The sequence below is a fragment of the Mustela nigripes genome, chromosome 6, assembly GCF_022355385.1.
Source record: "Mustela nigripes isolate SB6536 chromosome 6, MUSNIG.SB6536, whole genome shotgun sequence".
NCBI lineage: Eukaryota > Metazoa > Chordata > Mammalia > Carnivora > Mustelidae > Mustela > Mustela nigripes.
Genome location: NC_081562.1, coordinates 54760087 through 54771755, shown reverse-complemented (window position 1 = coordinate 54771755; position 11669 = coordinate 54760087). Strand labels below are relative to the sequence as shown.

At 37.1% G+C, this 11669-nt stretch overlaps 1 protein-coding gene across 1 annotated transcript; it reads left to right on the top strand.

The window, feature by feature from the left end:
• The first annotated feature begins 10651 nt into the window (after nt 1-10651).
• LOC132020608 (taste receptor type 2 member 42-like) lies at nt 10652-11623 on the top strand. The gene has a single exon (XM_059404750.1). It carries the CDS (start codon nt 10652-10654, stop codon nt 11621-11623), a length of 972 nt encoding a protein of 323 aa, XP_059260733.1.
• The last annotated feature ends 46 nt before the right edge of the window (nt 11624-11669 follow it).

Genomic DNA, 11669 nt, shown 5'->3' with positions numbered 1-11669 from the left:
TTATGTACTCCAGCAAGATGGTCTGATATTCCTTCAAAGCCTCAGCTGCATTGCCATGATATTCTCTTGTTCGGTCAGTTTCTGTGCTGTTCTATGCTATTTTCTCAGATTGTTCCTCAACACAGGGAATTTTCTCTGCAATATTCTGACATTCATTTCTCCCCATTCTCCTTCTACAACGCATTTGTTGATATTTTATCTCCTGAATCAGTCTTCCCTGTGCTTATTTTTCCTCTTATATCTAGATGTAGTTATTGTTATGCATTTCAGAGGAACTCCTTAATTTAATCATCCAATTCAGGGCTCTCCTTCTCTTCCCTAGGGTTGTTGCCTTTTGTTTTTTTTTAATTTGGCAACAAGAAGTCTTTTTAGTTACCTGCATTCCTCTCTGCAGCTGCTGATTATTCTGTTATCTTTAGTAGTTGCTTACTTATTTTATTAAAGATCAAGATTAGCCTGTATCATCGGATTCCCTTATTTCAGAACTAGTGTTCAGTTCTGTGCAGTTTTGTGTTCAGTGGTAATCTGGGATGGCTTGGCTGGGGTAACGTGGGGAAGACCCCGTGGCCCCAAATCCTAAAGACAGTCTCCTTGATGCATACAGATGAATGGATTCTGTACTGCACACATGAGCGTCTGGGTCTGACCCTTTTGGAAGGGTTGCAGATAATAATACTACATGAAGACATCCCAAATAACATTGCCCTTGCAAGGTGACTAGACAGGTTGCTTTTCCTGGTGTAATTATGATTGTATTCCAGAAGGGGGGGTATGTTAGCAGTTGGCAAGTCTTTTCTGACTATGTGGAGGAGGGGAGTAGTTTCTTGAGCCTCACGGGTCCCTTCAGGTTACTGGGATGACTGTCTCTGGCTTTTCCAGACATGACTTGGAAAGAGAAATGGGAGCTGAGCAGTCTGGACAAGAGGGTTTATGATGGACCTTCAGGCAGGACAGGAGGGTCAGAGATAAGGCACGGAAGGGAGAGTGCCAGGCGGACTTACTCACACTGTGTGGGTGTCTGTGAAAGGAGCAGTCCTCCAGGAAGGCAGGCTTCTTTTGGAAACTGGAACTGAAAAGGAGCAGGTGATCTTTCAAAATATCACTTAGCTCAGATCCTTTCACTAACCTTCTTTAGTGAAATAGGTTAGTATGTACTGAGAAAGTATACATTGGCTCTGAGCTCACCAGACACAACAGCAGCAGAGGAAGAGAAGACGGGCAGTTAGGAAGGGCAGGGTTGAAGCAATGACTGAGACTGCAGCGGGAGGAGGCACCGTAAGAGGAACTTAAGCTGTCAAACAATCCACTTGCCTTCTAATATGTATGTTTCTGTTGCGGTGTTCCAAATAGAGTTCCTGACTTCCAGATCCTAAAACCTGCTCTCCCTCAATCTTTTCTCTGTTAATGACAGTTGTTTTAGGCATTTGTTTAAAAATACAGAAGTCAGTCTTGACCTCTCATTCCTCTTACCCCACTGTCCATGAGCTAGTGTAATTGGCTCTCCCTTCAAAAGACACCGCAAAAACTGACTCCTTCCAAAACCTCTACCACAAGACTTGGGCAGTGATCATCTCTCTCCTAGAGACTTGAACAATCTCCCGGCTGATCTCGATAACATTGCCCTGTATCACATCCAGTATCCGTTCTCCTTAAAACAGCCAGGGAGGTCTTTGAAAAATTTAAATTAGATCATCTTGCTTAAGAAAAATATAAATTAGGGCGCCTGGGTGGCTCAGTGGGTTAAGCCGCTGCCTTCGGCTCAGGTCATGATCTCAGGGTCCTGGGATCGAGTCCCACATGGGGCTCTCTGCTCAGCGGGGAGCCTGCTTTCCCCCCCCTCTCTCTCTGCCTGCCTCTCTGCCTACTTGTGATCTCTCTCTGTCAAATAAATAAAATTTAAAAATCTTAAAAAAAAAAAAAGAAAAATATACATTAGATCATGTTGCTTAAAATCCTCCCCCCATTTTCCCATTGCCCTTATAGTAAGATGTACATTTCATACTTCAGCTCTTTCAACAACCACATCTCTCTTTCTTTTTTTTTTTTTCTTTTTCCCTTTTTTTAAAAAAGATTTCATTTATTTATTTGACAGAGAGAGAGAGATAACAAGTAGGCAGGGAGGCAGGCAGAGAGAGAAGAGGAAGCAGGCTCCCCGCAGAGCAGAGCCTGATGTGGGGCTTGATCCCAGGACCCTGGGATCATGACCTGAGCCAAAGGCAGAGGCTTTAACCCACTGAGACTCCCAGGGACGCCACACATTTTTCTTGAGAAATGCTAAGCTCTCTGAATGTGGAGAAAGCAGAATCTGCCTTTTGTGAGGTGCATCAATTCTCATTGTCACTCCTCATCATATTTGTGCTTGTGAGATTATGTCTTTATTTTACAGGACTTATTCCTACCACCTATTGATTCAAAAATAAATAAACAATCATCTCTGTTTCTGTCTTGGTGGCTTTTTTATTTAGCATCTGCTTCTCAGTCTGCCCAGGGATTTGGAAAAATAGGCTGCCGAAGATTTAGAAGATACAATAAAAACCCTTTCTCCTTCTCAACTTTGGTGCCAATTGAGAAGTAGTCTTAGGAAACACAGAATGGAAATTGTCTTTTTTTTTTTTTTTTGCTTGCAGAACAGAAGTTTTAAATTTTAATAAGATCCAACTTATCAATTTTTTTCTTTCATGGATCATTCTTTGGGTGTTCTATCTAAAAGGTCATCATATGGGCGCCTGGGTGGCTCAGTGGGTTGAGCCGCTGCCTTCGGCTCACCTAGATTTTCTCTTATGTTTTCTTCCACAAATTTTATACATTTGTATTTTACATTTAGTTTTTGATTTGTTTTGAGTTAATTTTTGTGAAAGGTATAAGGTTTATGTTTATGTTCTTTTTTGTTTATTATTACATATGAATGTCCAATTGTTCCAGCCCTACTTTTTGGAAAGAGCATCCTTTTTCATTGAATTACCTTTGTTCTTTTGTCAAAGATCCATTGATTATATCTGTGTGGATTGGCTTTTCTCCTCTCTATTCTGTTCCCATGATCTATGTGTCCATTCTTTTCTCAATACCATGCTATCCTGATTGCTGTAGATTTATAGTGAGTCTTGAAATCAGACTCAACTTTGTTCTTCTTCCGTATTATCTTGGTTAGTCTTTATATTTTTGCCCTCTATGTAAGTTTAGAATGTATTTATTAATAACTACAAATTACCTTGCTGGGATTTGGATTGGTATTACATTGAATCTATACATCAAGTTGGAAAAAACTGAAATCTCATCAATATTGAGCCTTTAATCCATGGATATGGACTTTCTCTCCATTTATTTCGTTTTTTAAAATTTCTTTCATCAGAGTTTTGTCATATTCTGCATATTTAACTATCTTCCCATTTTAAAGTTTTGGTTTGTGGCCCTCCTAAGAAATATCATAGGAACCTAAAAATCATTCTCTTTATCTAATGCTTATAAAGCTAGTCACTGAAATTGTACTTTTCTTGTTATGGGCTTTTTGGGAACTAAAATGTTATTTCCTTAACATAAAGTCCCTTTTCTCAGACCTGTTAGTGCAAAGCTAAGCCTCAGTGAATCAGTTTATACCAGCCACAGAGGTTTCACACTAAAGTCACAGACATCTCATATGAGGGTCCTGGAAACCTTCCCTATTAAGGCCATAGGAGTTCTCACACTAAAGCCACAGAGACCTAGTAAGGTCTTGGAGGTCTCTCACTGAAGTTGTAGAAATCTCACAGTAAGTTCCCAGTGTCTCACTCAGTTTCTTGGGTCCTATCTTCTTCTTGGCTTAGAAACCCAGGAATTTTTCTGTGACTCCCAGGCAGAATTTCAAATTTCAACAGATGGAAATTGTAGGATTTTTCTACAAATTTGTTCTTGTCCTTTGAATACAGTGAAAACCACTGGATTATCTCATACTGCTCTTCCTGCTTTACCTATCAGACCAAATAGAGATTACTAGTCTGCCTGTAAAAGTATGTGGAGCACTGGGTGTTATATGTAAACAATGAGTCATGGAGCACTGCATTGAAAACTAATAATGTACTGTATGGTGACTAACATAACACAATAATTTTAAAAAGTCTGTGGTTTTTGATGATGGGATGATAAAGAGTCCTACAGGATATTTTGTTTATTTAATCAGTTTTCCATCTTTGAATGCAGAGTACCAATTTGTACGCAGTTCTGCTCTGGTGATCTCATAGTAGATAGAAATAATTATTACATAATTTCTGGTTCTGGATCTGAGTAGTGGTGACTGTTAATAGTAACTAGTTCTTGTATATAGTTTAAAAGTTTATAAGCATTTTTACATATTCCATACTTTTTAGTCTTTAATTTTGTGACTTAGAAATATTTGCTCAATTTTAAGAGGGACTATCCACAAAACCCATTAGTAAGCTGTTAAGTACTAAATGCACTTTACTTCAGTAAGAAAGCTGGTCTCAATTCTAGGTGCCACCCAATGCTTTCCATAGTATTATACATCTTTCCCTGCCCTTTTACTCTTATGGCTTCGAATGGGGAAGTGACATCAGAATCCCCAAAGAAGAAGTGAGTAAATAAAAAAAAATCAGCAAATATCAAGATCTGGTGGCACTGAAGGGAGATACGGTGCCCTGGTTGACTCACTTGAAGGTGTGGGGATTGGTCTACTGTATAGGACACAAAACATAATGAGAAAGTGGCATTTAGGACACAGAGGGTACCTGTTCCCCAGCTAGGAGAAAAGAGATTAATACATTCTATTTCAAATATCTTCCCCTGGGGTGCCTGGCTGGCTCAGTCAGAAGAGCATGAGACTCTTGATCTCAGGGTTGTGAGTTCGAGCCCCATACTGGGTATAGAGATTACTTAAATAAATTAAGTTAAAAAAAAATAATAACAATAATACTAAATTTAAAACAAAACCTCTAATAGCTTTCGCTAAGTAAAGCTTCTGGGTCCCTGTGGAAAACAAAGAAGATAATAAGCAAATTGTCTTGCTATGCCATGAAAAGTGGCACAATATAGGTATTAAAAGCCCAGATACTGGAGCCAGATGATCTAGGTTTGAAACCCAGCCCGTAACTTACTAGATTTGTGATTTGTTTTTGTCATTCCCAGTTCTGATGTGTCAGGATTTTCCCCACACCACTAAGCAATTCTCTAACATCAGCTGGGTATCCAGTTCTGATGCTTTCAGCTATAAGATAAATAAGGTCTGAGGATCTAATGTGAAACGGAGTGACTACAGTTAATAACCTTCTTGTATAGAGGAAATTTGCTGAGAATAGAAACATTCTCACACACACACAAAAAGATAAATATGTGAGGTGATGGGAGTGTTAATTAACTAGTTGAGGAGAATATAATGGATACATATATCAAGTCGACACAATATACACTCAAAATATTTTGTAATTTTGCAGTCAATTATAGCTCAATAAAGCTGAGAAAAAGAAAAAAAATCTGTTTGCAAAAATTCCCATAAAGTTAAAGCAAACATAATAACAAAAATAATAGGGTAGGAAACTTCCATGAAATGAATTGCAAATAAAGAGCAATAGCATTAGTATATATGAAATTCTTACATAAAACAATAAAACCTATTTAAAACCCTATGGTGTTAGCAAGTAATTAATGCTAATTAAATATTAATTGCCAATTAAATAGAGAAAAGAGTCTCAACCTCACTAACAATAGTACAAATGCACATTTAAGCAAACCATTTTCTGCATAATGATGATATTGGCCAAGATTTATACAAATGTGTAAAATGTTCAGGATATGGTGGAACAGTCACTTGGATTGTTGAGGGAAGGACATTTGGTTTATTCTTTCTGGAAAAGAATATGTTTCAAAATGTAGAAGGTAAAAACTTTCAAAAGATACAGGCCAGGAAAATCTATTCCATATAGTAGCATATTTTGAAAAGGGGATTACAGGGGCGCCTGGGTGGCACTGTCTTTGGCTCAGGTCATGATCCCAGGGTCCTGGAATCGAGCCCCACATCGAGGCTCCCTGCTCGGTGAGGTGCCTGCTTCTCCCTCTCCCTTTGCTGCTCTGCCTGCTTGTGTGTGTCTCTCTCTCTGTCAAATAAATACATAAAATCTTTTTTAAAAAAGGCGGGGGGATTACAAGCAGCCCCCAACAGAAGTTGAAAAAGATAGGCATAGGAAGTGTTTTTCTTTTTTTTTTTTTTTAAAGATTTTATTTATTTATTTGACAGAGAGAAATCACAAGTAGATGGAGAGGCAGGCAGAGAGAGAGAGAGGGAAGCAGGCTCCCTGCTGAGCAGAGAGCCTGATTCGGAACTCGATCCCAGGACCCCGAGATCATAACCTGAGCCGAAGGCAGCGGCTTAACCCACTGAGCCACCCAGGCGCCCAGGAAGTGTTTTTCTTTAAATCACTACCATATGCTGCTACTGAGATAGGTCTGGATTAACAGCCAAAAAAAAAAAAAAGCAAGAAATTTTATATAGAAAATATATATTAGGTAAAACAAAACAAAATGAAAATGGGTGTAAAGTAGATAGAATTCTAGCTAAATATATTATAAGGTTTATTCTCAGGCGTCTTAAACTCACATGTCTAAGATGAAAAAATATGTTCCTCTGCTCACCTTCCTTTTTCTCCTGAATTCTCTCTTAATTGACAGAACGTATCCAAACTTAGAGAACTGGGACACATCCTTGACTTTCCTTCCACTCTCTCCTGTATCGATCAGTTTACCAAGTCCTGGCATTGCATTTGGTCTCTGAAGAGATAGTTTTATATCCATGGTCTGATTTTTAATTAAGCAGCTATAGAACAATATAGGTATGGTTCTTTATTATGAATTTTTCATGATACAGTGATTTTCTTCTATTTGTGACTAATGTTTCAAGTCAGGCTGCCCATCTGTCCAGTGGATGGGTTCATTTTCAGCAAACATTTTCAGCTTCTTCCATCACTGTAGAAGATATTTTGTGACTTTTAGAAACAATTGTTACAGGATTGATTTTTGCATGTAGGATGATGTCTGTCATGGGAACATCTTATTTGCCAACTTGGGAGTTAGGGATTGATCCATAATTTTGCACATTTTCTGAGACCAGTTTATATCCATGATTCCAGTTGTGAACTAAAATGTGTGTCAGTTTCTAAAGAAGAGAAAGTGAAGACAAAGGCTATCTTTAGAGATGAAGCTTTAACACCTTTATGACCACAGATTTAGGTCATTAGAAAGGAAAAAGGAAGGAAGGAAGGGAGGGAGGGAAGAAAAGACAAACAACAGTAAGTAACAACAAACTCCACTGATGAGATCCATGCCCCACATCTGGGGCAAGGGTGCCTCTATGTTGAAATCCCATAGAATAACTGCGGAGATTTGATAACCCCAATATGTGTTCACACGGTGCATTCTTAACACAATACACATTAAAAAAGATTAAAATGGCATAAATGATCCAATCCTCCAGTCTCCCATCTCCTCAAAGCCAGATTTGAGGGTCCCCATGGGGTAAACATAATTTAAAGGTGACATAGTATAAAATGGCTCCATAAGGACTATGTCTGAAGTACTTTGGATCCATATCTTTTTAATCTCTGGGAGAGCCATAAAAGTAAGGCTAGATATCACAGTTTAATTCTAATGAAAAAAAATTTTTTTAAACACCAACTGTGTTATAATCCATGAACAGAGCTCTTCGCACCTGTATGAGCTTCTTTCTGTTCATGGAAACCAAGCCAATTTTTCTCTAAAGCCCCTTTCTCTATGGCATCATTACTACTTCTGGGAACCATATTTAATAAATCTTTGTTTTGGGGGTCTGGGTCATACAAAATGCACATAGTTAATTTTAATTAATTTTATAAAATCAACTTACACCCATTATTTGGATTCAGGCACTTACAGTGAATACTAAGGCACTATAGAAGAAAATTCCAGTTGTAAGGTCTAGCTTCTGCTTTACTTTTCATTATCTTAACCACAGTCTGATAACTATAAATAGCTTTAGATTATCTTCCATAGCTAAAGATTCAGTTACAAATTTGTCAGGCAAAGGAAATGCAAAAAAGAAAAAGATAGAATATCAGTCTGTATTTGCACATTAACAAACAAGAAAGTATCTCACCCTTATTTCCTACATGGAAAATTGCATTCTATAGTCCAGCTAACCCCCCCCCCCCCGCCACGTGACTGGACTAGATGAAAGAAGGAGAATTGATTATTCATGAGATATGTACTGCCCATACAGTATTAGAACTGCTTTTCAAATGGAGACAAATTCATGACCTAGACATAAGCAGGAAATGTTAGTAATTCAACAATGAAGGCAGAGAATTTAATGTCCTTGGATGCATACCTAAAATGGGAAGATGTGTGTAATAATGGTTTAAATTTTTTTAAAAAATCTAGAGACTTTGATCATATCTAGTGTGTAATTAATACGTCTTGGCTAAAAAACAGCTAAAGCCATTTCAGACTTTTTAACATTCTCCACAAAGGTGTTGCATATTTTTGTGTGTGTGTGATTTATTCTTAGATGCTGGATGTTTGTTGAGGTTACAGAAATTTCAATTTTTAAAAGAATATTTCTTTTTAACTGCTTGTGGATGGTATGAAGAAATGGAATGGATTTTTGCACATTTCTTATGTGTCTAGAAACCTTGTAAATGGATCATATTTTAACAATGTATTAAAGAATTCTTTTGGATTTTCCGTGCAGTCTCAATTTTCATCTGTGAATAAGGTCAGTTTTGTTTTGTGCTTTACCGTCTTATATCTTTTATGACATTTTCTTGCCTTATTGTGATTGGTGGAAACCTCTAAAAAACAGACATAGTGAGATATTTTTAGCTCATTTGGTCCCAAACTCAGGGAGAATGAATTTGGTGTATCCATAGTACAATGTTTACTCCAGGTTTTTTTTTTCTTTTTAGATTTTATTTATTTTATTTGACAGACAGAGATTACAAGTAGGCAGAGAGGCAGGCAGAGAGAGAAGAGGAAACAGGCTCCCTGCTGAGCAGAGAGCCCCATGCGATGCGGGGCTTGATTCCAGGACCCTGGAATCATGACCTGAGCCGAAGGCAGAGGCTTTAACCCACTGAGCCACCCAGGCGCCCCTACTCCAGGTTTTTTAACATAACTTTCTTTTTAAACTTTTTATCAGGAAAAAGCATATAGCATTCTAATACCAGTTTGCTAATAACATTTATTATGAATAAATGTAGATTTATATTAAACTTTTCTTCCTGGTGTTTCTCCTTTAATCTGCTAATTAACCTAATTTTTGTCATACAAAATAATTTACCAGTTGTTCATTATATGTCATTGTTCTTTATATACACACTTAAAAAATTAATAGAATTTAATTCAGGAGTGTGACAGTAATGTTGAAAAGGGCCAAGTATTTTTTTTTTATTGATTTCATTTATTATTTTGGATATGGTCTGACAACACCCAAACACTTACTGCCAACAAGGCACAAAATTTGTAACTTTGAGGTCATTTCTTATATATTGATGGTTTCTGTCAAAATCTTTGTTTCCAGAATACATAGAAGAGATACTTTTGTTTACTCTTTCCTTATTTAATCTGAAATGATTTTTTTTTTACCTATTTTCTGTCTATTAAGGCTAAATGGACAGACAGCATTGTGTCTCTGGCCAAAACAAACAGAACAAGTACAAAAATAAAGAGCACAACTGGGGACTGTGTTTAGTTGTGGACATGTCACTCAGAGATACCTGAAGAACATTTAGATTGTAATTATAGTAAATTATCAGCAAGAAGACTTTAATTTCAGAAAAGTAGTTTGAGTTTGGCTGTCTTTTCATGTATTGTTTTATCCGTCCAAAATATAACTTAGTAGTTCCCTCATGAAATTCTAATTATCTATACAATCCACGGCAAATGTCCCATGTTTCTTTCCCCAACAGTAATGTTTGTACTTACCTTTTTTGTGTTCACATTATGTTTTATTCTTCTTATTGTTTCTTTCTGTGTTTTCACTATTTTATGGCTTTCCTAATGCCTTTTTTTTTGTAGCAAACTACATTGCAATTTGGAAATGGGTTTGACCTAGAGCAGGCACTCAAGACATATTCACTGAATTATAACTAAATCTTAGTCTAGATTATTTAGATTTAGATGACTATTAGCTTATTTCAGAGCTCTCTATGTAAAACAACGAAAATATTTGGATCCAAATGGTGTAGTATTTCAGGTGAGGTGATTTTTTTACAAATCAATGAAATAGAATCTGACCCATATTTACATGCTAACAAATTTGACTTTAACCTTGTAATCAGTACCTCAAGTGGAAAATTTGAATCCTTGTCAAACCATAAATAGGAACACAAACTGTTTGGTTTGGAAATTAGTAGCTCTTTCAGACAAATAAAAACATCTTCGTGAAACTGTGTGAGATGATACACTATTTAGCAGATCTTACTGGATTAAGTTGGCATTACAATTAAAGCAGAAAAATTTCCTTAAATATATATGTATATGAGACGGATCCAACAGCAGGACGTCCTGCTTAAGATTGGAATTGCAGTAAGGATGGTGAAGATAACTACCAGAAATGGATGCTATTCTGAAAGAGCTTGATTATAAATTTATTAATGTGACACTGTACTAGAAGTTTGGATTTCCTTTTCCTGTGGAAATGTTAGCTGGATTGGATACAATCTTTCTCACACTGTTGACAGCAGAATTCATAATTGGAATGTTGGGGAATGTGTTTATTGGACTGGTAAACTGCTCTGAATGGGTCAGGAACCGAGAGATCTCTTTAGCTGACTTCATCCTCACTTGCTTGGCAATCTCCAGAATCTCGCAGCTGTTGGTGTCATCGTTTGAATCATTTATGATGGGACTAAGTCCACCTTTCTATTCCACTCATAAACTAGCAAAACCTGTTACTTTGCTTTGGAGAATAACTAATCATTTGTCCACCTGGTTTACTACCTGCCTCAGCATTTTCTACCTCTTTAAGATAGCTCAGTTCTCCCATTCCCTTTTCCTCTGGCTGAGGTGGAGAATGAACAGAGTGGTTCTTGCAATTCTTGTATTTTCTTTGTTCATTTTACTGTTTGACCTTCTATTGCTAGAAACATTTAATGATTTCTTCTGGAATATCCATGCAATGGATGAAAGTAATCTGACCTTACATATAAATGAAAGTAAAACTTCTTATATTAAAACCCTAGTTCTTCTTAGTATTTCCTATATCATTCCTATTGTTCTGTCCCTGATCTCATTGCTTCTTTTATTTCTGTCGTTGGTAAAACACATCAGGAATTTGAAGCTCAACTCGATGGGCTCCAGGGACTTCAGCATGCAGGCCCATAAAAAGGCCATTAAAATGGTGGTGTCTTTCCTCTTCCTTTTCACAGTTCATTTTTTGTCTATACAGTTGTCAAATTGGATCCTTTTTTTATTTTGGAACAACAAGAGCGCAAAGTTTATCATGTTGGCTGTATACATCTTTCCCTCAGGCCACTCATTAATTTTGATTCTGGGAAACAGCAGGCTAAGACAGACAGCCTTGAATGTTCTGTGGCATCTTAAAAGCTTCCTGAAAAGAGAAAAAACAATTTCATCTTTACAGATAAACCTTCCAGAGCCTTTCCAATGATGAAGACTGAGGCATCTGAGAATCAATTTCACTTCAACTGGCTTTT